This window comes from Cupressus sempervirens, chromosome 10, assembly GCF_028749045.1.
Source record: "Cupressus sempervirens isolate cs-2001-9-10 chromosome 10, ASM2874904v1, whole genome shotgun sequence".
Lineage (NCBI taxonomy): Eukaryota > Viridiplantae > Streptophyta > Pinopsida > Cupressales > Cupressaceae > Cupressus > Cupressus sempervirens.
Window position 1 is genome coordinate 13,116,549 of NC_143127.1, and position 27,969 is coordinate 13,144,517.

Sequence of the window (27,969 nt, forward strand, 5' to 3'; positions counted from 1 at the left end):
CCTTAAATATGCCATTCCAGGAATATCACATTGAGATGATATATATCCATATGCTTGAGAGCATAATGTGTTCCATAACAAATCCTCCCTAGCTAAGAGGGAGTGTTAAGATTATAGCTTCAGTTAGATTGATTTAATTGTAAGATTCAATATTAAGATTATAGCATGTTTAATCAATAAACAAATTCATTTAGTATGATCACTGATCTGCATAATGTGATGGATTATACTCAATCCAATATGATTAATAATTGATCGATATTTGTGCAAGAAATCATTGCTTGATCACAAAGAGATAATATAATATGAATTTACAGATTGCATACCTACTTTGTTATGAAAAGTTTCAATTAAATACAAGGATAGTCACGGGGAGATTTAATGGCAAGATATCACAAGCCCTACGTAGATGTGTATGCATGTGTATCAATAAAAATGGTGAACTGATATACACACATATATGCACATACTATACAATTGCCATAATTAGTTATGCTTGTACTTGGCCAAAGCGATCTTAACTGAATACAGATTGCATCTGATATCTTGGAATAGGTGGAATTGGAATTGAAGATGGTGCAAATGAAGGTGCAAGGGTATTGTAGGGTAGGAAACTAGAAGCAAGCCAATCCTACATAAGTGTGAAATGGGGAAGACCAAGATCCTTCCCTTTTGATTAGATTTGATTGATATAAGAGAATCAATAAAAAACCTAATGGACAAAAGAATGAATAACTTGGATTTATTTCCATCTCATTCGTACCTGAAGAGGATTTAGGTAAAAATATATAGATAAAGTAATGCTAAAAAAAGTATGGAAATATAAAGGAGAAGATAATACCTTATAGAACACAAACCTGAAAATCTGTAGTTGGATGGTGTAAAAAGATGCTATAACCCAAGATGTAGGTTGAGACCTGTGAGGCAGATGAAACCCATAAATCTTTTGGAGATTTGTTAATGGTGAATTGGATATTCAGGGGCAAAATGGAATCTTCAGGTGTGTACTGTGCCCTTGATGATAATTCACAATGCTTATTTTTATCTTGCAATTTGAAAGAAAGCCGAAAAGGGTATCCGAAACTGCAACTTGTTCGTTGATTCAATATCCAAAACTTGCAAAACAAAGCGATTGTTTGTTGTTGGTGGGGTTTGCCTTGGTCAAACCCCAGTTTAGAAATCAACCTTGAATTGAAATAATTGAAATGGAATGTGTAATGTTCTTTTCCTTGCCACTATTCTCAAACAATCTTTCTCCCAAAAAATGGTAATCATATGAAGCATGTACGATAATTTGGAGGGCAGTATAGATGTCAAAGCAAATGTACGGATAATAAGAAAGCCGTACGGGTACAATATTGGACTGGAGATGTGATGTACGGTGACACAAAGGGGGGGTGGCATATTGTGGTTGAGGGAATGGAGGGGAGGTGACAGGTTAACCGTACACAGATGGTTGAGGACCCTATGGTCTTTGGAGGAGATGTACGGTGTGCAAGTATGGGCCGTACGATGGACAAGAGCAAAGATTGTACAAAAGAGGCTTGTGGTCGTATGGTAGGAAGGAAGGCATTTCGTTCAGTGGTGAATGTGTTTACTAGACTAGCCATATGGTATGGGTAGTATGCGTGAAGGAGAATGAGGCGCGATGATGATTTGATAGCCATACGGATGGGTAATGCTGCGTGTGTTGATGTATGGATGGAAGGTGGTTTAAATCTTTCAAACATAAACTTGTAATCCTAAATTCATCAGATAAAATCCAAACAATAATGGAGATTGAACACGAAAAATCCTTCAATTAATATTTTCCAAAAGATGGTACTCTGATTTGCTAGAGCCGAGTGAAGATAGGTGATAGAATAGGATAAGGGTTGAATCCCACCAAAACTAGAATAGCCAAATAGAGAGGGTCTTTCACTTCCGAAATGACGAACAACAGAGAATCCCAATGGGAATTCGCAGTGCAAAGAAAACAATCCAAAATGCATACCTACGACTACCTACATGCATTGCTTAAATACCCGTCGAAAAAACCTTTCGAGGGTGTTCAAAGATAGGCGATGGCCACACCTACCTACGGAAACAAATAAATAAAAAATGGGTCCAAGATATATTAAATCAATTGGCCCATTAACAAGGTTTAATTAAATACATTTATTTTATGACGGGGACATTACAAAATGCTAGCAAATAGTAGTGATAGATCTAACATTAAGCAATGTATATCTATGAAAATGCTCTTGACTTTGGAATGTAATCAAGTATGTAGATGTAATAGCTTTGACTCAACTTCAAAAACCCTAGGAAGGAAATCAAAGTGAAACCAAAACCTTCATGGATGTATGTGCTTGAAATCCGTCTTGTATATGAATGTAGATCTTGAAAGGATGTAGAAGATGTAACAAAGGATCTTGAAATGTATGAAGGGAGATCTTGAATGTTGAAAATGTAATAGAAGATCTAGCATAAACTCCTTTAATAGCCCGAATGCATAACTCCTTGATCTTCAATGGAAGGATTGCTTGAATGCCTTGAGAGCTTGAGCGCTTGAACTTGTGAATGCATGATGTCAAAATGAGGAAATGGTAGGGGTTTGTATAGAGCTCAGAATTGACTATCTCTCGCAAGCTGACCAATCTAGAAGTGAACACCTGAACATCTTGAACATGGGACCTGAAGAGGGAGCCCAAAATAAGGCATCATTTGGGGTGCATTGTGCCCTTGATGATTAGGTGCACAAACACTTGGGGCTTTCTCATAGATCAAAAATAGGTCTTGAGATCTAGAATTTAGGTCCGAATCTCGAGGAAATATCGTTTCGGTGCAAGGAGTAGATTCCAAGTGGATAGATGGACAAAAAGGGAGGACCTAGGGGAAATAGATCCTACCTCGAGCTTAACACCAGGCATATAGGAGCTGTAAAGAGGATCTAATATGTTTTACCCCAGTTCCACCTAGGAGAAAGGATGGAAAAAGGAAGAAGAAATGAAAGAGAGAAGGAGATGGATGATTTCATACTCAATAGGTGCTAAACCTTCATTAAATTGGAGTGCATCCAATTTAAGATGGTATATTTAGTCCCCACTTTAGTGAAAGTGTGGATCAACCCATGCTTGCAGTAAAGTAGAGAGAAGAAGAGGAGAAGAAGAGTATGGCGAATCCCAATGAGATAGGACATCATTGAGTCAAAGAGAACAAGCGCCCAAGACCAAGGGTCCTAATTCCACATCCATGAACGAGGGTGCAAAGAAAAATAAAATAAAATAGAAACATAAGGACAAAGACATGTAAAAGCATTTAGTATTAAAAACAAGCCCAAATCAATAGTGAGAGAAACCTCAGTTAAAGAATCATCTCTCCCACTAATATCATATTTGGAAAGCCATTACAAGAGTATAAGTGATGGCATAAGAATTGCAAGAGCAATATCATTAATCGACATAACTTCTGGATCTATCTCTACCAGCATGAAAGCAAAAGAGAGAGAAGAGAGAAATAGTGATTACTTGCCTAGTAGAGTGCCCACCCTACTATGAATCACCGAGAGAGCTGCTTCAATAGATGGTGTTGAATTGTTTGACAGGGTGGTAACCTGCTAGTCAACCCATCAAAGTTCCATTCATAGATCAACATCCATCGTATCACCATGGCATGGTCTTGTATAAAAGATGTGTTACTCGTGTATGGAACTTAAACATACCATGTTTGAATGTGTTACCTATATTGGGACTTAACAAGTTGTTATGTGTTACCCAAATATAAGATTTCGCATATATGTATCTGGATGTGTTACCCATGAATGCGATTTAGCAAGTTTGTCTGTGTTACTCATTATGAGATTCAACATGTGTTTGTGTGTGCAAAAGAAGGATGGAAATGAAGTAACAATACATAGATTTGAAATGACTTAGAAAGCATACCTAACATCTAGGAATAAAGTACTCTAAGCCATGCTCATAATCCATATTTGCTACTATATGAGAGAGAAAAACTAAATGAGGGCGAATGTATGATCCCCTCCTTATCATGCCTATATCAATTAGGCATGAGAAGAAAGAGAAAGAGGATACCTACTTACGCAACAAGGAGATATCCTTATAGAAACGACATGGACTACATTCATAGTGAGAAGTGGACTATAATCTAAGAATATAGATAATTTTGAAAAAGATATATTGCTTATGACAAGAGGATCCTCAAAAGAGAGAAATCTTAATAAAAAGACGTCCACCTAAGAGGAGTTCTTGATTAAGTTAACATCTTTGAGAAGAAGAACAAGAATGCACCTATTCAACCCCCTATATATAAGTGAAATAGAGATCCTTGGATGAAGGATAAGAATCTCCAAACAAGGGAAGGTGTGAATACTAGACATAGCTTTACTCGATAAAGAATAGGTGATTATGTAGGACATGCACCTCTTGCAAAAGAGAGAATCCATAGTCAAGATGCAATTCTTCATAAAGAAAAGAACATTGTCACATAAGAAGCAAGTTCCACATAAGCTTGAAGAAAGTAGATCCATTGAATAAAGACAAAGAATGTACAAAGGCTTTTGCCCTCCAAGCGTGGGACAAGAAAGGAGATCCATAGTGGATTATATAACAAAATGTTGAAGAATGTAAAGATGAGTGTCAGCAAAAAACGACAACCATGCACAAAACACAAACATATTAAATCCAACAAGAGAAATATTATTTCATACTATAGAGGAAGCACTCGATTCTAAACAATATAACAATGCTTAGAATAGAGGAATTGATAAGAATCTATGGAGGATCATTGTATGAGAAGCATTAAGATCACAAATATGAATTATGATTTGCTAAGTAAAAAGAGATAGCTATGCATATAGCAAAGAAAACATACCTATAGATAAAAATGTTCCATAAAACAATATCAATCTATAGGAAGATAATGAAACAAGGCCATTATAACTTCTAGGGAACATCTCATAGAGATGTAGCAAATAGAGATAAGGCATCATGCATAAAGAGAAAACAAATTTGAATCTAGAAGAGAAAGCAAAGTCTTCTTCTCTCAAAAGAAATTGAAGAAACGCCCATGTAGAGGAAGAATAAAGGATCTCGAAAGAAAGAAAGAAACCTTGCCCCCCTGTGTAGGACAAGGGAGAGAAACCTATTGGGAGATTCTAAGGACACATTATACAAGATAACGAGGAATCTGCTTTAATGGATGAGAAATAAAGACTAAGTGAAATCATGCAGAAATTGTAACACCTCACTTGTATAAGGAATAATACCCATTTAAGCCTTTTCTTTAACATACAAACAAAATGAAAACAATTGGCAATGTTGCGATCATCATTATAATGAAAGGGACAAGAATACCCAAATAAACAATCTTCAAGAGGTATAGGAGATTTCTTCGGTTTAGCAACAACTACTTGAATATACACCTTCAAAGCCAAATCACGATGATTATTGGGATAATCAATACCAAGAGCAGGCAAGAGAAGATGAAGAGGAGTTCCTCTAGAATATTCTAGCACTATAGCAGAAGGAGAATATCCAAGACCATGTTTATTCATCTTAGGAGATGCATGGATAGGATTTTTACGACCCTGTTCATTAATACCAAGTCCTAAGCTAGTGTAACCTTGTTTAACAACCATGTGATAACCTTTAGGATATTTATTCATCAGATCTTCAGCTAGAGGAGATTTTTTAGTTGAATCATGCGAAAATGTAGTATAAGGAGTAATAACAGGAGGAACAAAAGGGACCTTATGTTTTCCCCTATTTCGAGTAACAGGAGGAGAAACATGCTCCTAAAGGAAGGTAGAAACATCCTAATCATGGACTATAGTTTGAGCTTGAACATAATCTAAATAGGTAATAAGCCAACCACAGAAAAAGCTAACCATAATCTTGAAAGAAGGCAAATATGTATTTGTCAACCTCATAATAGCATAATCAAGGAGAGTACGAAGAGCCATAAACACTATGAAATGCAGAAAACTCTCATAAATGTCATAAGTGCTATAAAGAGATGTAAGAAGAGAATATTGAAAAAGATAACCATACACCAAAATATCTTCATGACTCAACAGAAAGATCTAACACCAAGACAATAAGAATCTAACTCTAAAATTAGAGAAGAGAGCACATCGGGTTCACCAATAAATGGTGAACATCCAATGCAAAGAATCTAACTTTAGAGAAAGATGCAAGTCGGGTACACAAATAAATGTAGGGTAGGAAAATGGAAGCAAGCCAACCCTACATAAGTGTGCAAGGGGGAAGACCAAGATCCACCCCTCTTAATTAGATTTGAGTGATACAAGAGAGAGTATCAATACACAACCTAATGGACAAAAGAAAGAATAACTTGGATTTATTTCCCTCTCATCCCCACCTTTAGAGAATTTAGGTAAAAATATATAAATAATGTAATGTTGAAAAGTAATGTATGGAAATAGAAAGGAGAAGATAATACCTTACAGAACACAAACTTGAAAATCTGCTATTAGATGATGTAAAACTGTTGTAACTCGAGGTCTAGGTTGAAATCTATGAGGTAGACGAAACTTGGAAATCTTTCAGATATCTATCAAGGGCGAACTGATCTTCAGGGGCGAAATGGAATCTTAAAGGCTGCAGTGTGCCCTTGATGATAGTATATGACACTGATTTCTATCTCGGAGTTTTGAAGAAAGCCAAAAAGGGCATCCGAATCTGCAACCAGTTTGTCGATTCAATATCTGAAACTTGCAAAACAAAGAGATTGTTTGTTTGTTGGGGGGGAGGGGGGTTGCCTTGGTTAAACTCCAGTTTAGGAATCAACCTTGAAGTGAAATAATTGAAATGGAATGCTATCAAGTAGTAGTGATAGATTTAACATGAAGCAAAGTAAATCTATGAATATGCTCTAGAATTTGAAATGCAATCAAGTATATAGATGTAATAGATTTGACTCAACTTCGAAAAAGAATGAAATCAAAGTGAAACCAAAACCTTCATGAATGTATGTGCTTGAAATCCGTCTTGTAGATGAATGTAGATCTTGAAAGGATGGATGTAGAAGATGCACCAACGGATCTTGAAATGTATGAAGGGAGATCTTGAATGTTAAAAATGTAATAGAAGATCTAGCATAAACTCCTTCAATAGCTTGAATGTATAAATCCTTGATCTTTAATGGAAGGATTCCTTGAATACCTTGAGTGCTTGAAGAATGCTTGAGAACTTGAGAGCTTGAGCGCTTGAACTTGTGAATGCATGATGTGAAAATGAGGAGATGGAAGGGTTTATATAGAGCTTGGAAATGACTAACTCTCGCAGGTCGACTAACCTAGAAATTAACACTCCAATATCTTGGAACACAAGACCTGAAGAGGGAGCCCAAAATAGGGCCCCATCAGGGGCACGCTAATCAGGTGAACAAACCCTGAGGGTTGTCATGACGCTCCAAAACAAATCTCGAGATCCAAAAATCAGGTCCAGATTCTGAGGAAATCTTGTTTCAGTCCAAGGAGTAGATTCCAAGTGGATAGATGAACAAAAAGGGAGGACCTAGGGGAAATAGATCCTACCCTGAGCTTAACACCATGAATATAGGAGCTTTGAAGAGGATCCATTAGGTTTTACCCCAATTCCATTGAGGAGAAAGGACATAAAAGGGAAGAAGAAATGAAAGAGAGAAGGAGATTGATAATTTCACATTAAATAGGTGCTAAACCTTCATTAAATTGGAGTGCATTCAATTTAAGATGGTACAGGTATGAAACCGAGTAGTGCTTTTTTGTCATCTCCCCATTTTAAGATAGAATTTTAATTAACCATATAATAAATAATGGTAATAAATCATATATTACAATTAGTATTGAAATACATATACTAATGAATAAAATAAAATATTATTATTATAACAAATAAAATTAAATGAAAAAAAAAAAAGAAGTAAAAATAATTACAAGAGACAATCTATAAAAAGTATGGTACCTTTCTAAAAATGATTTAATAATAAATGATAATAAACATAAAATAAATAATATAATATAAAATAATATAAACTAACCAATTCCAATTAAAGGTCAAGAGATATGTAATAAAGAGAAGCAACTCCTTAAAAATTAGATATAAGTGAGAATAGAGTTCATTTGAAAAAGAAAAAAAGAAGAGAATATAGGAGAAGGTAGAATAGTTTAAATGGATTGTAATTATGAAGGGTTGTGAATTTTTGAATGGATTATGCTTACGAAAAGTTGTGAGTTTTTGAAAGGGTTGTGACTTTTCAAATTGATTATGATTATGAAAGGTTGTGACTTTTTGAACGGGCTGTAAATATGAAGGGTTGTGGTTTTTTGAATGGATTATAATTATTCCATTCAAAAAGTCACAACCCTTCATAATTACAATCCATTCTTTCTTCTATCTTCTCCTATCTTCTCTTCTTCCTTTCTTTTTCAAATGAACTCTATTTCCACTTATATCTTATTTTTAAGGAGTCACATCTCTTTATTGCATATCTCTTGACCTTTAATTAAAGTCGAATAATGCATATTATTTTACATTATATTATTTATTTTCTTATTTATTTGATGTTTATTATCATTTATTATTAAATCTTTTATAGAAAGGTAACATATTTTCTACAAATTTTCTCTTATTAATTTTACTTAATCATTTATTTTTATATTTGATTTGTTAATTATTTATATTATGATTATAATATTTTATTATAATGTCTTATTTTTTATATTTCAATACTATTATTTATTTGATTATTATTATTAAAATTCTATCTTAAAATGGGACATGACAATCCACTCTTCCCAAATTTGCTTGCCCTCAAGGAAATTGAATGTTCATAGAGTCTAGTACGTAATCATCCTTGTGATGACATCAAGATTGATTTTTATCTTTGATCAACTTTGCCTATGGGTTCGTACCTTCGACATCAGGGAGCACACCAAAAATACAAATTAATATACATGAATATATGAAGATACAAAGCATACACAAAGTATACACATCGATGTATGAAGACAAAGTATATACGAAGCATACACTTATTGTTAGATTCCTCTTTTTTTTTCATTAGAATGTTTCCTTGTTTAACCTCTTACACTTGAGGATGGCAAGATCATGGTCTGATACATCTTGTAATGATCCATAATAGGTTGTTGCTTGATTTTTCTCTAAAATTCTTAATTGGGGTTTAGATTGTGTTTGTTTCATACTAAGAGAATAAAAAATCTTTATCATTAGTATAATTAGTAACACCAGTTGACTTATAATACATACTTGAGCCTTAAATTCTTTGTTCCTCTCCTTCCCACCAACCCTAAGCCAAATGTTCAAACTTCAAATTACTGCTACTCGAGTACAGAAATAGTCTACTTGAGCTTCGTCTGTGCAAAATTCCTATCTACTTGGTTGTGTTAATGAATGATTAAAGAACTATTTTAGCAATATTATTATAAATATATGTTAGATGCAATGCTTCTAAATAAGCATCCAAGTTCATCATACATTTAACAATTTACATGTTTCAGTCTTAATTCCTTACTTCCCTCTTAACATAATCTTAGGGAGAGTGTGGATTTTCTTGTCATAGGACGCTTGACACCAGTGCACTCTCTGGACTTACTGCGTCTCTTTGTACATAACACAAACTATCAACTCCTAGGACTATATCAAGAGAATAATGAATAGGTTATACATATACCAATACCTATAATATATATTCATGTAATATAAACATATATATGGCTATGGTTTCATCATTATTAACATGCTTATATATATAGTCCTTTATTATTATTGGATGTACATTTCTTAGTAAACACATGATTCACCTTCATATTTATAAAGGAATTGGCCTTCTTTCAAAAAAAATCACAACACTTAATAATGACAGTCCTCTATAAAACCACAACCTTTCACAATCATAATCATTTGAAAAAGTTGCAACCCTTCCTAATTACAACACTTTCAAAAATTCACAACCCTTCATAGTCATAATCCTTTCAAAAAGTTACAACCCTTCATAGTTATAATCCATTTGAAAAGTCACAACCCTTCATATTTACAACCCTTTCAAAAAGTCACAACTTTTCATAATTACAATCCATTCTAAAGTCACAACCCTTAATAATTACAATCCATTCTAGAGTCACAACCCTTAATAATTACACCCTATTTGAAATATTCTGTAATGTCCCCTTTTTAGAGTATGTAGGACACTGCACGAATTACCAAACTCCTACAAATCTTACTAAGACAATGTGATATGAATGCAGAAATAAGGAAAAGATGTATAACTGGTAATTCCAAATGTTATAATGGAGAAAGGAACTAGTGAAATGTTGTGCAATGTACAATTAATGTATTTTGATGCAACAGTGTATAATATATAATGTAATTACAATGATGGAGATGGAAATGTATATATTTACAATGTAGTTTCAAAGCCACAATGGAATACAAGAATCTTGCAATGGCTGTGATTGCAATAGCGGTTCGAATCTGTATATATGGGTGTCTTAGATATAACAATGTTGCATATGCACATACCTTGCGAGCCGTCTCTAATTGGCAATTGAATTATATGTTGTTAGAAAGGAAAATCTATGGGCAAGCTGTTGTCTCTGATATTCTTGGTATGTTTATGTTGTATAATGTGCCATCCCTGATTTGCGATATAAATACTTGCACTTAGATATATGAAGGTTGCAATCGCAACTGTATGCTCATGAGCTAAGTCCACAGTGGGAACAATTTATAAAATATATTCTCAGATCACCTCGGTTCTTCCTTTATCTGATGTATTTCCGCCAATCTCCTTTAACTGCGATAAGGAATTGATCTGCCCTCAACGTAATTTGGTGTATAAATTGATCCTCCTCATTCGATGCTTGCTGATCCTGATTCACTCTGTGTTTTCGTTAATGTCTACGGGAAAACCCAATGATGATCTTTGTCTTTGTTGTAACTTTCACAAATGGGATGCCATTTCAAATATTTGCAATGTCTTGATCCATTAAATTCTATTTTGCGTTCTCTCCACTAATGTCGATGGCTGTTAGGAATGTCGGTGCCCTCTTTTCAATATGCTTTAGTCAATGTCTTCCGATGATCCCTATACGTCCTTTGATAACTCCATCTCATATATGTTGATTGGAGGGTGGCCAATAGTCACATCTCTTAATTAGTTCATTATAGTTATGTTATAATATATATTATCTCGATTATTATTATTATTACATAATATTAGACTATTTACTTTTATATTTGTATATTTATACTGTACTATCATTTTAATGGTTGTACCATATTTATTAATAGATAATATTATATTGATTAATTAATCAATTTATTGCCTTCAGTTATCAATATAATTTATATTCAAATGTGATAATAGTTAGATATATTATCATTTTATTGATTTATAATGTGATTATAACATTTATTTACTCTTATATATTGATATTATTATTATGAATAATATAAATAATTAAGTAAAATTGATCATAAATATTTATCTATATAGTTTATCAATATTATTTCTTTTGTGAATAATCGATAACAGTATATGAATTATTATTATATTTTATCCAATTATAATTATAGGATTCTCTTTAGGAGGGGTCATGACATCTTCTATCTTCCTTTCTTTTCCAAATGAACTCTTCTCCCACTTACCTCCTTTTTTAAAGGAGTCACGTCACTTTATTACATATCTCTTGATCGTTAATTAGAGATGTTTAATTTATATTATATTATATTCTTTATTTACTTATTTAGTTTATGTTTATTATCATTTATTTATTATTAAATCCTTTTTAGAAAGGTAACGTACTTTCTACATGCTATCTCTTATAGTTAATTTTGTTAGATTGGGATTGCCGTTACACCAAAAGATTGATCTGTCAATGCCCGATACAACCACTCAACTTACAGTTCATAGGATGCAGTTAAGCCCTTGTCACGAATCCTAAGGGGAGCGCTGAAAAAAATTCCAACAATCTCTCCCTTATCGTTACCTGAGGGTCTGAAGATTCAAACTTGTGACCAAGCTCTATTACCGCTTCTTAGAGTGGCGTTGTCATTGCACCAAAAGACCGTTCTCTCAATGCCCAATAAAACCACTCAACTTATAGTACATAGGAGGCAGTTAAGCCCTTGCCATGAATCCCGAGGGGAGCATTGAATAAATTTTCAACAAATTTTACTTATTTATTTATTTTTATATTTCATTTAACTATTATTTATATTATAATAATAATATTTTATTATTATTTCTTATTTTTTATATTTTTATGCTAATCGTAATATATGCTTTTATTAATGTTATTTATTCAAATAAATAACATTAATATGACTAGCCTAGCGAAGAAGTGAGATTATTATTAAAATTCTATCTTAAAATGGGGACACGACACTTTTTGTGATGAACTTGATGATTTACCTCCAATGACTACTTTATTACTACGTTTTCGTAGATTTGGTATGGTAAGTGAATACTAATTTCCACCACCTGTTGGATCCTGACCACCATCACCTAAATAACCTATTTCTCTATCATCTCTGCCCCTTTGCCATAGTTTTTCCTTGTCGACATATCAAGTACATTAAAAGCTGAATAAATTGTAGTAGTTATGGGAGTGGAATCAATGGATGTGGGATCCGTAGAAACCTCATACTCATTATCTTCATGATCATCGTCATTGTAATATGCTTCAACTGGATGCTTGTTTTCCATAGTTCGCTACATATTCCATCCTCGTCCAAATTATAAAGATCTGTAGAGGTCTTTGGCTTGCTGAGATTCTTCCCCATGTCCCAAAAATTAGAATGTTTTCGAGTCCAGTTACCACCTTTACATTGATCAAATAGGGCGGTTGAAATAGATTTCCTAGATGGTTGATAAACTTTCTGGTAGAAATTGCAGGATATCCTTGGGATGCACTTTTACTTTCTATTTGTGCAATGCGATAATTTGTGATGACAATTCTCGTATTGAAATATTGTTTTCGATGGCATATTTCTCCATCTCTTTTTTGACCACATCCCATAAATCGATGCTTTTAAATTTTTCTCTCTATGACATACTCCTATATTGAAATTTGCTTGTGGAGTTCCCAGTCTGTGTAAGCTTTATTCCAATTCTATTGAGTGGATCATATTGACAATGACTATCAACATCAAAGCTAAAAATTGTAAAAATATTCCTTGCCACTCTGAATCCTCTTCTCTCGAATATGATCCCTCCACATGAGAAAGGCAAGGAAGGAAATATTGTTTTATTTTGTTGACCATGAAAGGGTACATTCGTGCTCTCCATTTGCTCTACATATTCCAATGCAAAAACCCTTTGTATCACATGTATTGGAAGTTTCTAGGGTTCTATCACTGAACCATAAAACCTTAATACAATGTAGTTGTAATATCCCCTTCTCTGCGCTAGCCTTAATGGTGCCTAGTTGGTCTATCTTTCCATCCGAATAGGTCAACGACATGTGATTTAGGATGCCAGCCAATCATAGGAGTTTGGGTTTTAGTTGAACAGATTTAAATGGGAAATCGTAAGGTTTTAGTCACTTTATTTTATTTAATTGCAATATAAAGTACTTTATTATTTAAAGTCACTTTAAGACAAAATAATTTAAGTGACTAAAAGATGAAATAGTCTTTTATCCCACATTGCTAAGATGTTTGTATCTCCCCACACTTTGAGGTTATTTAAGAAAGCTTTTGCCTTGGGATTGTTACCACAAATATATGATATTTATACACGATTCCAAAAGGTTGCTTAAATGTGGCTGGAAATTTTCCTAAGGACAAAAACCCTTGAGGAAAGGAGTGAGACTAGATGCAAACCTAGTACTCATATTGCACCATCAGTTTGAAGTTCGATTTGGTACTCAAAGATTAGGCAAGAAGTGGAATTAATAAGTAGTAGGAAGAGGAACTGATTGATGCACTATATTACCCCTCACATGATATCAATTGTGGTTGAACAATAGTCAAGGAGAGTCATTTCAGGACTAAAGTTATCAGTGTGATATTTGGTAAGCATAACCTTTGCCATCTCAAGTTATACTGTGACAGATTCCTTCTACCATTGGAGTTCACGAGATGAAACATGGATGAGCTAGCATAATGCTCTTCTCACTGTGAATATCTAGCATGCATACACCATCGTTTCTGAGTTGTTTGATAGGCGAAGTTAATATTAATGGTGGCGATATTGGTGATAACTGTAGAGCAAAAGAAGTGTTGGCAGAGGGAGAACGTGAGAACACGGGATGCTGACTGGGTATGATCACGGGAGATCTCGGGGTCTTTCACGATATTCTTACATAGCAATAGCAATTGTGTTAACCACCTCTAAAGCACGAGTTCAACTCCCTTCAGCACACGCCTGGCATAGCAGATTTATGGTGGTATATGATAGATTGATTAAGAGATTGAAAATGGTGTCGGGTTGAACACGTACTGCAACATTCAAATTTTATTCATTGCATTCACCATCAATATAGGGTCCTCCTTATCGCAGTGAGAGCAAATCAAGAACTGGTCCTAACTTGAAGGTGGAGACATAGGATAACCGCACAACTGGTTTGATCACGAGCTTGGTCTAGCCATAACACTTGGGAATCGGGTCTGTCTCTTATCTCTAAACCATATGTGCAGCAGTATGTGTTAATGTAATCATTTACATACTGGCCTTCTGTCATTGATATTTTGTATACAAAACTTTTACTGTTGTTACTTTCATAAATCAATGTCGCCCTTTGGGCTGTTAGAACATTATTAATTTTTATGCTGAAGCTTTCATTCTAATGATTATGTGAGCATTCTTGGTCATTCAAGTTAGAGATCAGCTAAGTGATAGTAAGTTGACACATGATAAAGATTTACTGGTTTCATGACGCCTGTTTGACAGAAGTCAGTAGTTCAGTTTTAAACTAAATTGAACAAATCCAGCAGAGGTTAGTAGTCTTCAATGAAGTATCAACTAGCCAATTCTATTTCACTTCCATGCAATCTCTACCAGACACAAACAATCTAGATATTGAAGTGCCTATAATTTTATGATACATCAGTGCTGAAAAGAAGTCTATAAAATGGTTGTAGTCCCTTTTGTTATCACTCATCCTTACTAGAGGTGTTCATCTTTTGGGTGGGAGATCATCAAGTAGTTCATTAGGAGCAAGTAGTTCATCAGGAGCAACATCAATAAAGTCCTCTGACACCTTCATTGCCTCGGGTGGTCCCAAGTTTTCTTGTTCTTCTCCTTTTTTTAGTACTAGTGCATAACAACTTGTTACTTTCATTTCTTTGACAACTTCTTTTGCAGACAACATTGTTTTATTCTTCTTTTCATCCTAAGGTGGCAATAAAATTACTTTAGAGCCATCCTTCCAAAATGTGTGAGTATTTTTCTCCCCATCATGTATGACCTTCCTATCATACTGCCATGGTCTTCCCAACAACATATGGCAAGCATCCACATGGATAACATTACACCATATTTCATCCTTATAAAATTTCCCTATGGTCAATGAGACTAAACATCTTTTATCAACCATTACTTCATTTCCTTTCTTAAACCATGCAATACGATAAGGACGAGGATGCTTTTCACATTGTAAATTTAATTTCTCTACCATTTCTCTAGATACCATATTCTCACAACTACCCCCATCAATAATAACTTGACATACCTTTCCACCAGAAGTGCATCTAGTTTTGAAAATGTTGGTCCAGAGCCACAAATCGTCATAGTTCTTTGCAGGAACTTCATCTTTTTCTAGAATGATCATGGATCTCCTTATCATGAGGGTTTCTTGTACATCTAGTGAAACTTCTTGCTCCTCCTCTTTTGGCTGAACCAGGTTCACTTTAGGCTGTCTTCCTTGATTTATTTCTGGCATGTTATAATTTGAGCATTCAAAGGTTCTATGTCCTTCTCCACATTTGAAACAAGTAAAGTGCCTCTGTTGGTTTTCCCAAGCTCTTTCGCTACCATAACCTCGTCCTCGCTAAAATCCTCTTCCTCTTTCCCGTTTTACAGGATCTTGTCTGAAATCTGTATTTCTTTTGAATCCTTGGGAGGATTCTCCTTAGTCGTAATTAGAACCTCCTCGAAACAGTGTTGAGGGACCCCTTTTTCCTCCTCTATTCCTCTGATTGTATTGTCGATTCTGTTTTTCTTTAGCCTTTAGGGCTCGTTGGTAGGCCTCTTCCATACTGTTAATACGATACATGCTCAACTCATCTTGGATAGAAAATTTAGGCCATTTATGTACCTAGCAGCCATCTGCTCATCATCTTCTTGAGGCTCTATTCTCATGGATAACTTATAGAACTCATTTGTGTACTTTTGTACACGGAACAAATTCTACTTCAAATTCTAGAACTTACGAAAGAGAGTTTGTGAGTAATCCAAGGGTAAGAACTTTTTTCAAAGCTTTTTCTCCATCTTGCTCCATGTTTTGATCTTTTCCTTTTGTTTTCTGGTTTGTTCCTTCTGGAGGTGATCCCACCATATCATTGCATGTCCTTTTAATTTTGTGCATGCAAACTTAATCTTCTTTTCCTTTGCCATAGGCTTCCACTCAAAAAATTTACCCATCCATTTAGCCGGTCTTTCAACTCTTCTGGCTTGAGACTACCAGCGTAGTTTGAAACTTCGATCTTGATCCCTTCATTTTCACCTTCTAAAGCTCAAAGTACTCTGTCTTCATAGCTCAACTCTTCCAAGTGTTCTTCATTTTCTTCATTTTGATTAGCACCTCTTCGACTTCCCTCTTCATTTGATTTGTTCTCTTCTTGTACTATTGGTATTCCTTGATTATCCATTTGCTCATTTAGCCATTCAATTTGCCTCTCCATATCTAGCATAAATCTTTGCATTGGAGTGACACCTCCTCTTGCTCTTCCTTTTCTTCTTGTAATGTCCCCGTTTTTTGGTAGGTCTACACAGTTGATGGAGTTAGCTTATCATAGCAACCCTCGTGAGGTAAGAGGGTGTTTTGGGGGTCTCAATTGTGGACTTACTATTTTTAGTAAGTCCATTTTTGGTAGGTGCTATTCTTGGCAGTACAGTGGGTTGCTTGGCAGTTGGTTGTCACCTGCTGTAAATAAGTTTAATAATTGCATGAGCTCTTATTTATTAATTATTAAGTTGCATTATTATTATAATAATGACTTTAAGAGATATTTCTAAAAAATGTGTTGGAAAGTTTCAAGTGTTGAGGTCTTTTGAGAAACTTCCACAATTTCTGAAGTGGAGTTCTTAGGAAACTCTGGCCAACGAAAGATTATAAATGAGAGCTCATTTCATTGGAAAAAGCATGCTTGAATATTTTATATACTTTTGTTGCCTTTGTGGCTTTTTCTAAGTTCCGATATTCTGTGGCCCTTGCTGAAGTATAAGGGTTTCAAAGCTGAGTTGTGCCTTTTATCCATAGCTGAGATAATATTGGATTAAAGTTTTGAATTTGTTATTAAATCTCTTGTTCTATCTACTGTGGTTGGGAGATACTGAGTTTCCTTCTGAGTTTGTCTTGCAATTTGCTGCTGGAGTAAAGGTAAATTGTATTTGCTTCTTGGACTGTGACTTTGCCTTTTCTCCTATTGTTTTCTACTGTGATTAAGGAGAAAATTAGAGTTGTGCTTATTGACTGGTTTAAGGGAAATTCACTTGCAAATTGAACAAGAATGTTCAAGTCTAGAGAGTTGTTGCTGAAGATCGTTAGCTGATATTCAAAGGACAAGTACTGATCAAATTTTGGAAGTTGCGTTACAATTCAAAGAGGTGAATCTGGGCATTTTTTTGATTGTCATCGGCATATGTATATTAGGGCTGAACTTCATTATCACAAGTCTGCTACTGATTTGTGCAACCAATATTTATGTGCTAGAGCTGCAACTAATGTGGGAGACATGTGTGGCATTATTCGAGATCTGCAAATCATTACAGAACCCTGCATTCACTTCCAGATTGCCCTTGGGTATTGAAAGACTATTCATGCACAATCAAGTTCCACATTGTTTATCATTGATTAATGTATTTGCTTATTAATGTTGATCTTGGTATAAATAACTTAGAGTTGGCTTTGAGCAAATAAAGACTATCATTTCTTGAACTTAATACCTTAGTGTTGCACATTTTATTTATTTGCATTCAAAAGGTATTAATATATATAGTAGCAATCTATGTTCTGGTTCTTTTTCAATGGCTATAAGTATGTTTGCCAAGTGTTTGGTTAAATGCCAAATCTCTGATTAATGAAGAAAATTGATGTGGTTTAAGTATAACCAAGTCAAGGATTTTTACGCCTCTCCCAGCCATCTTCTTGCTCTGATACAAAATGATTTAGCCCAACCCCTGCAAAGCAGTAACTCAAAAAATTACATAACATAGAAGTTCAAAATGCCAGATTCTTCATTAAACTTTTCCCTCTCTACTTTGCCTCTACAATGAAAGGAAACGACTACTTATTACAATTTCAAAAATTTCCATATTTTGTAGATTTTCGGAAAAAACCATAGTTACACCACCCTGCAAGATGGGGGGATGACAAGATGGGGGGACAAGTTTTCGAGATGGGGGGATAGAGGGGCCTTGATTTGGGAATGATGGCGGGGGATGAGCGGGTGGCAAGGGGAGTAGGGGTGTATATACTATACATATGGTACTTAAAATGCTAGTTATGAAAAGATGTACTACAATTATACAATATAAGATATAAATATGTAAAGAACTTAAACATTGAACATTGCATTGAAGTTTTGAACTAGAACATCATGATTCATGATTAAATGATAAACAATGAACATTGAACACCAACAAATGAAAGTGTCAAATTATATAATTTTAAATTTATAATATATATCAGTGTTCAGATATAGAAATGCAAATGTGCATAAAAATAAAGAATAGAAGACTTTTGAACAAAGGAAGAGTAAGGAATGGGCCCCACATCCCATTATAACAAAAATAGAACCAATAAAATATTAAAATAATGCCTTTATTTTTTAATTTTTTAATATCCTCCATCTTGTTGCTGCAAGAAACGTCTTGACGTCCCCCCTCGTGTTCCCTCGCACCCCTTGCATCCCCTTGCACCCATAGGGGACACGAAGATGTCTCGCCATCTCCGACGGAGGGGGTGCTTTGAGTGGCTCCGCCTGAAACATCGAGACACTATCCCTCCATACCATGTGCGTCCCCATCTCCGGTATGACCCAGTTTTTTTTGGGGGGGGGGGCGTCCCTGTGTTACACTGGGAAAACCAGATTTTTCCATTTTTGGTAATTTTCAAAACCCATCGTACAAATCCTGATTTATCTCAAGAAAAGCCCCCAACCAAGATGAATTGCCAATTATCTACGAAATCAAGAATATGATTTCAGATTTATTACAAAAACAACTTTCTAAAAAACTGGAAAAAAAAACGCAAAAATCCAATTTTGGAGGCCAAGATGATATTTTAGGCTCCCGAAAAAATGTCAAAATGATCATCAATCAGGTCAAGCTCGATTAGCAATCCAAATAACTCCTCATGCAACTGTCTATAAAATTTCAGCCAAAACCCACATCTGAGTCAAAAGTTATGACTCCTAAAAGTTGAAGCATCAACTATGCGAGTTGAAAATTTTGTTTTGGTCATCATGGTATATACTTGTTCAAAAATTGAAAATAATTGTATAGAACTACAATTTACACATATAGGCGCAATTTAAAATTAAACCCTGAGTCTAGTTCTACAATTTGAAGTACAGTAAACCACATGGTGAAAATTGAGAAATTAAAAAGACGCAAAGTAGGTGGTTAGAATTTTACCTAGAATATCATTTTGAGAAGACTGTGAGTGGGCAAAGAGTTGAGACATTGTGTTGCATTCCTCAACCTAGAAGTTGTAACCCCTTTTTGAATCTCCAATACTAGTTAGAATTGAAGGATTTATATTGAAAACCCAATGGGCAAAATTTGTACAGTCCTGGGTCATGGCTCATGTTAACTTTTATTGCTTCTTTCTAAAGACTTATGATCATTTGATGCCACTATGGCACGTGCATTGTTTCCGGGGGACATTTGCAAAAAGAATTGATTGTTCCCTAAATCGACCTCAAATACACCTCGCACTTTTGATCCATGTTCATCAAATGGTTGTTTGTAGTCATTGTCAGGTGCCATAGGTGCCACAAATTCCCATTCATGTTTACCTTGTCATTAGGTACGTGTGACATGTCATCATTGAATGACGCCGAGTTGACTTGTTGAGTGGACCCCTGACACATGTTATGATTCTGATTTTTTTTTTTTTTTGCCAAAATTGGATTTTATTTTCCCTTTGGCTCAAAATGCATTGTATGCCATTGATCTACGTTCATCAACTAGTCATCACTAAAAATCTTTTATTTACATAGAATCACTTTTTTTTTCCCTTTGATCTACATTATTTTACTCTCTAAAACTGAATATGGAGAAATAATATAAAAACAAATATTATTAAAAATTAGAAATATGGTTTTTCAAAAATAATTTATTAAAAAGTGTAACTTCAATCTTTTAAAGATTTAAAATAGAAGCATTTAAAAAAATAAAAAATTAACAAATAGTAATACCAATTTCTATCTTCTAAGACCTAATACTAACCCTAAAAAGGGCTCTGAATTCTTAATCTTACCCATAATTTTAATCAAGGAAAATACACTAAAGCAAACCATAATGAATAATCTTAATCCAAAATCTAAACTCTAGTCTTAATCAACAAAAGCTATACCTGGCTTGGTGCCAACTTCTTTTTGTTTGAGCTATGTGGTTTTAGGGTCCCTCCAAAACCTCCAAAACCTTTTGTTTGTTGGGGATGTGTATTGGTTGTATCCCCCTTGTTTGTTTTTGTCCCGTCTTGTCTAGGTCCTATTTCTTTGGGTAGAGCTTATTGAATATCTTATGATGTGGATTTCAAGTCCTTTTGTTTACAACTTGCTTTGTTCGTTCTAGGTCCCTTCAAATCCTATTTTACTTAATCAAAAACACAAGTTGTATCATTTTTAAATAAAAATATATTAAATTTAATTGAAATAAATGGGAAAAATATATATTCAACAATAGCATGATTGCAAAATATTTTAATAATATAACTTAATGCAACATTTATGTATTAGTTTGTCATAATATTAGTATTATATTACATGATATTAATATGAATTTTTATTATAACATTTTCATAATAGATAAAAATACTCATTATTTATCATCAAATGAAATACATAAATTATGTTCAAATTAATGATATTCAAATCATTGATTTAAAACAAGAGCTCTGTTAGAGCAGGAGTCCCTGCCTAGAGTGATAAGTTTGAATTTTGAAAGTAAACTAAGATTATAATAAGGAATTATTGGATAAAATATCATTAATTATGTGATGAAAATTGCATTAGAAAAATATTACAGACATGTAAGATCTTGATAAATCATAAACTTTTATGCAAATAACTTGACAAAAATTGTGGAAGAAAATATAGAAAATTCTGCAAGAATTTATCAATGTCTTAATTTCTTTTTATCTTAACTTCACGAAATCTAAAACCCAACTCTTCTGAAGCATTTGTTAATGGAAAACAAATTCAGTTGTTTTGAAAATGAGATTTACCATTTTTTACTCAAAATTGCAAAGGACAGTCTACACTGAAAATTATGTGTCTTAATTTGATTTTACTGCCAAAATTCCATTTAGAATAAATCTGAGTCCTATGGAAATATGAGATCTGTTGTTAATGGTGCTGTTGGCGACAAAAATCTCCTGACAAAATTTTCCATGGAATTGGATGAAGCAAAAGATAGCATAAATCTAAGGAAATAATCTAACAAATTAATGGAAGGAAGACAGAGAAAGTTGGCTGCTACTGGCAGTTTTCCCGCCTTCTGCCCTAGAAACGTATAGGCCCTTCCTTCCATAGCTTCCGCCCCGGCTACGGCACATGGTTTTCTCGACTTAATTCGAGAAGAATCTAGAATAGAAGCATCCTGCATCCAAAAAAGCTGTGAAGACATCCACTGGAACAATGAGGCGGTGGGAAATTTGTAAAAGGTTTCTGCAAAGATTTTATGGGGAAGTTTCTAGAAACATATGTTTAGTAATTTTTGTGTCAATAAATCAATATTATCCCCACCAAAATTGATTTTGGCCAATGGAAAAAAAGAAATTAATGTTTAAAAATTATTTTAAAAATAAACTTATTTTTTAACTTTAGTCATAGCCTAATTCAAAGTAGAAAAATTGATTAAAAACATTAGTTCCTTGCCTAGACTAAAAAACTAATATTCAATACTAAAATATTAGTTTGCTAATGATCTTAGGCTACTTTAATATTTTAAATAATAAAAACTATTTGTAATAATATGGATTAATTTTATAAGACTTAATTTAATATAAAATACGTTCATTGAAATTAGACAAGACTTTTCAGAGGAAGTACAAATACGTTTTCTGTCACAATAGAAGGAAACAGAAGGAAATAGGAAGATGACAAATATACATGGCGTATATGACAAATTATCATATAAAAGAAAATATTTGTAGCGATCATGAGCAATAGTATCTTCAGCAAATGAAGGAATGTCATCCACGCAAGCTTCAAAATCCGCAGTTCGCAGTTTGGGAATCCGAGGACTTGATACATATTAATCACCGGCAATCATACATGCACAAGGAGGATCATAAAGAAGCCAGTGCTTGAAGTGATGGAAAAAGCGAGTCATTTAGATGACTAGAATAATAGCGATATATTCAAATGATTTGTAGTGCAGCAAATCTGTATCCAGATATATGTGATATGCGGTGATCAGATATACGTGAAAAGAAATGTTCAAGAACAGTTAAACGCTACAAAGCCTGTCTCATACGAAAGTGCCATCAAGCAACAAGTCAGACGTACATAGTGGAAAGCCTCAGTCGCACATCATACTAATATGATAACGATCATAATCCAGGAAATTTGAGGTAACGGAGACTCGTAAATATGAATATTCCGAGAGATGTGGTCAAAACAATATGTGGAGATGTCGGGTTGAGCAGTTTTATTCAGAGATCAAAAGTTTTGCATATACATATGAAATGTGCAGAGATAAGGATAGAATATTCAGTAATATGATCAGCGAGCTTTATTTACAGAGCTTATACAGTACAATGGACAGAGTATTGATAGTTAATAGCAAATACCTTTCTGCAGCGATTAAACCCGATAAGCAATGACAGAAGGCATCAAGATGGTATTGGAGAACCAAAAAAGATGAGACAAAAGGGTAAAAGGTCACGCCAGATTTTGTATGAGGAGTCCACGTTTTTCTGTATACAGCAGAATATACACAAAGCCAAAATAGGACAAAGTTTATATTATTAGCAAAGTCTGAATAAAACAAAGAGCCACATCCATATTGAGGACTCTCAACTCACAGATAAAATTGACCTGTCAAAAGCCCACAAAAGAAGATATGAATGGTGATGGCATTGGAAGCAGTTTGTCTCCAAAATAACTAACTTTATTTAAAAGAAATATTACAAAAATAATGTCATCGTATATTTGAAAAGGTTGCCATTAAATTTAGATTATAATAAAATTAAGAAAATAATTTAATGAGAAGGTGTGATTAAAAGGTTATTCTCACCCATAGTGCTGGTGGCCCAAACAATGTGTCTATGAGATGCTTATGCACTTGGGGAATTGGAATTCCTTCAATATGTTTTCTTGCCAATTGTTTTTCTTGCTCTATCATGGGTTTTGCCTAGTCCAGCTCTGGCCTGAATGGTTCCTCTTTGATGACTGAATCCTCTTCGATTTGCTTGCTGCATCCAATCATCTGATCCCCCTTAGTCACATCGCCCAACATGTTGATTGCTATGCCAGGTCTTTATCTCTCCTTATAGATCTTGTGTTTTAACTCATTCATTGGATCCCTAATAGTATTGTCGTCCAATGTTGATAATTGAACTGCACCATTTAATCTCAGTTCCTTGACATAGTTTGACTCCCAACCAACAAATTTGGAACTTTCTAGGTTGAAGTTTGTTATGAGTGTTATGCCTGAATACTAATGATCCAGGCCAGAAGTTCATCCGCCAAAGGTGCTTGTCATGCCAAACGTCCTTCTCCGTTGGGCCACCTTTGTCATCCACTGTGTTGTGATATGTTGCTTGTCCAACTTCATGAGTGAACAATTGTTCCTTCAAGAATTACACATCTCCGTGCTAGTTTTGTACTACAGTTCTCAAGCGTGGAATGCTGTACTTCGTCAGTACCATAGCCTCATGCTCCCCTAGGACCTGAACAGGGTCACTCGGTGCAAAACTCACTAGGACTCAATGAGTCTGGGAACCATGATCAAACTCATCTTTCTGTTTCTTTTTAACCATTTTAGTCGTGATCTGTTTGAATGCCGAGATTACCTCTACTTTCAACTAGATGCTCACCCTTAATGTAGCAGCCAACTCAATGGGTAACATATATTATGCTGACATGTTATTGATACTTGTGTAGCTCTCTAATTGCTGATTGAGATCATGATATATAACAGTAAATTTTAGCATAGTGCTATTGTTCCTGTATTTTTCTAAATGTTAAAATAGCAAGGAATTTTGTTATTATCATTTTTGAGAAGGATTCAATCAAAAACTATATATTGAATATATTGTGATTGAATTGATAATATTGTTAAGGAAATATATAGCTTGATAATTGGGTAAATATAAAAATAACTCTGTGCCACAATACTCACATGAAAATTTGTTGCTACGAAGAAGCAAATCTGAAAAGTGATATTCTTACTATAATATTTCTACTAGTTTTCAATCATCTTGTATATGATTAGTGCATCATATTTCACAGACATTTTCAAAAGTTCTGGCACTATCATATTCCATGATGTAACACAATTACTTTTTTGTTTAGTGAATAAGATTTTTTGTCAAGGAAATTTATTCTGATACTTTGTTGGGCATTTCTTATGTGATTCAGGTGGAATGCTCTAATCCCTCTGCACTGCCAGAGCCTGGAATTAGAAAGTCAATTGAAGAACCAGTTGTCAAGGTTATTGCCTTCTCGATTATTGAATGTTTGATCACAAACATTTGTATGATTTGATTTCAAAATTTTATGTTTGATTTAATGATATTTTTATACCTTTCAACAACTAATCTAGATAGAGTTTAATGTAAAGAATGCTAAATTGTATAATTTGATTTCTCTTTACAGATTGAAATGTTTACTGCTAAATTGTATAATTTGATTTCTGTTTACAGATTGAAATGTTTACTCCTAAAGAGCATATTGGCTCCCTTATGGAGCTTGCTCAAGATAGGCGAGGTGAATTTAAAGAGCTGAAGTACATCAATGAAAACAGAGTTTCCATTGCATATGAATTACCATTAGCAGAGGTACTTACAGAACTCAACTCTCCTATGTTGTTCAACTTGGAAAATATGAATTGGATAATTTCTCTTGTGATATATATTGGATGCTTCCTCACTGCTTAAATGTTACATTATAATTTACCCTCTATTCATATTGACCAATTTTTGCAATTGGATGTGGTTAATAAGATCTCACTTTCAATTTCTAGGTTTGATCTCAAGAATGAACGCTATCTTCCTCACTGTATGTTGGCCTGTTCATTAGATGGCGGGAGATTTCTTCGATCAACTCAAATCAAGAAGCAAAGGTTATGCTAGTATGGAGTATTCATTTGTTGAGTAAGTATCAGTCACTGATCAATAATACCTTCATTGTATTGTTGAAAGGCATGCGTTTTAATTTAAATTGAAGATTTTTTTTTTTTTTTTCATTCTTTGTGGACAGTTTTAGTGTCTATGAAAATGACCTTACCAGTTTGATTATGAGGCTTTGGTAATGGTTTTCTGAGTTTTGAGGATGGGGATGGGTTTCGAGAATGACTAGTTTTCTCCTGAATCTCTAGGTTGGTAAAAGGGATGACTATTAAAATAATATATAAAACAATTTAAATTTTTCTAAAAATATAGACAAGTTAAAAATTTCTAAGAAATTTTTAAGAAAAAACAAAAGACACTGAAATACAAAATACAAAAAGTATAGAATAAATTCATTTATTCTTGCTTGAGAAGGGGCAAGATATATAATGACGTGGTAATGATTATAAAATCATTTAATAAAAGACTTGAAGAGTAATTCTTTATCTACTTTAATGATATGGTGTTTGGGGATTGGTTTGAGAGGAGGCTTCATTTGTGCAAATGTAATGTACCCTCTCTAGAATAAGGTTTAATAAAAAATAATTAAAAATATTAATAAATTAATGATGAAAGAAATATTAATAAATTATCTTATAATTTATTATTAAATATAAGTCAATAATTATATATATGATATAATATATTAATATAATAATACAATAAACAAAAAATCTAACATTCTATCTATGTAATATATATGAATAATAAAGAGAAATTAGTTATTATAAATAATAACAAGAAAAAAACATTTAATAAATAATTATCATTAATGTAATATAATTTAATATAGTAATATATTTAAATATCAATATAATTAGGCAAGAGCCTACAACACAATGGTAAATTGTGAGCCTTTGATTTAGGTGGTCTTGGATTCGAGTCCACTCAAGCTTAACACATAATAATAATTAATATCCACAAACAATAATAATAAATAATAAATACTCTAGGCTTCGACTGCTTACTGATTAAAAAAAATCAATATAATTATTTGGTTTAATTTTTTTGATCTGTAATTTAGTATTATATTAATATCTAACAAAGATTACAATGCCACTGTGGTTTGCAGATTTGAAACTGGCATTCCCATCTAGTGAACTCTGAACTCCACTACACAAACATTCAAACTACAAACTGGTCCTAGGATACATATAAAGTCTACCCATACACCCATTAGCCCATACTACCAAAATTGGGTAAACCACTGGACTAACATCACCACCATTTTTTCAACCAAACCACTTAGATGCCTCCTCCTTGGAGAAGTTGGGGAAAGAACCACCAACCGCACCACCACCATGACTCTTAGCACCACTGCCACCATTTTGAGAATCACTCCCTCGTACAACTCGTTCTAGAGGAATTTGATGCCACAAAACTAAGACCCTCTCAACTGGTGGCGTAGGAGATTTCATGGGGGTTGTAGTGTCCCCACACTTACGGTTAGACTAGGACAAGTAATAACTAGCAAATAATTGGTAAAATCATAACAAATCTTATTCTGCCCTCTATCGCATGTGCACATGTAATATATTTTTATGCCTGAAGTATTATTAAAGTAACATTTAATTTAGTTGTGAAATATTAAAGTGTTACTTTAATATTAAATTTTATGGGAATGTGTGCGAATCAAAGAGGATGCCTAAGGGAGACATAAGTGATTATTTTAGTATATTTTATATTGCATGTGTTTTGTCCCACATTGCTCATGTGAGATGAATCAACCCTTGGAGAAAGAATAAAAGGGAGCATCAGTGGCTTCATTAGGTAGGTTGAATATGAGAAGAAAATTGATGTGTGAGTTGAAGATCCGTTCTTGGCATTAGAGGACGTCAATCCTCTCTTGTGTTATTCTAGACGTCATTCCCTTGGGGTTTGGCCTTTGGAATTCATTGCTGTCAGCTTCATTAATAGGCAGATTGGATGTATTTCTAGCTATAGGTGGATTGGGTGTTTGCTCATATCATTCCCGCTTTTTGTCCAATGCTTATGCCATTCTGAAGGGATGATTTTATGAGGGTCTTGGACTGATTGAAGGCAGATATAACTGTAGTAGCATTGTAGTGTGGCACTATTCACGTTACTATAGCATGACACTATTCACGCCAATGTAGCAGGGCATTGTTCATGTTACTGTAGCCACAAGATGGGAAGTCATTACGGGAACAATATGTTATAATGCTGGAGTAATTAGTGAGTTGAAAAGTCTGCTA

General features: G+C 34.0%; 1 protein-coding gene across 2 annotated transcripts in view; it reads left to right on the forward strand.

Moving 5' to 3' along the window:
• LOC149532320 (Small GTP-binding protein) overlaps positions 1–27,969 on the forward strand; it is a 317,802-nt gene that overhangs the window by 197,600 nt on the left and 92,233 nt on the right. For both annotated transcript variants that reach the window (XM_089807649.1, XM_089807650.1), the window contains exons 15-17: positions 25,005–25,076; positions 25,289–25,423; positions 25,665–25,738. In XM_089807649.1, the coding sequence (XP_089663775.1) occupies positions 25,005–25,076; positions 25,289–25,423; positions 25,665–25,738 (281 nt within the window). The remainder of the gene's footprint in view (positions 1–25,004; positions 25,077–25,288; positions 25,424–25,664; positions 25,739–27,969) is intronic.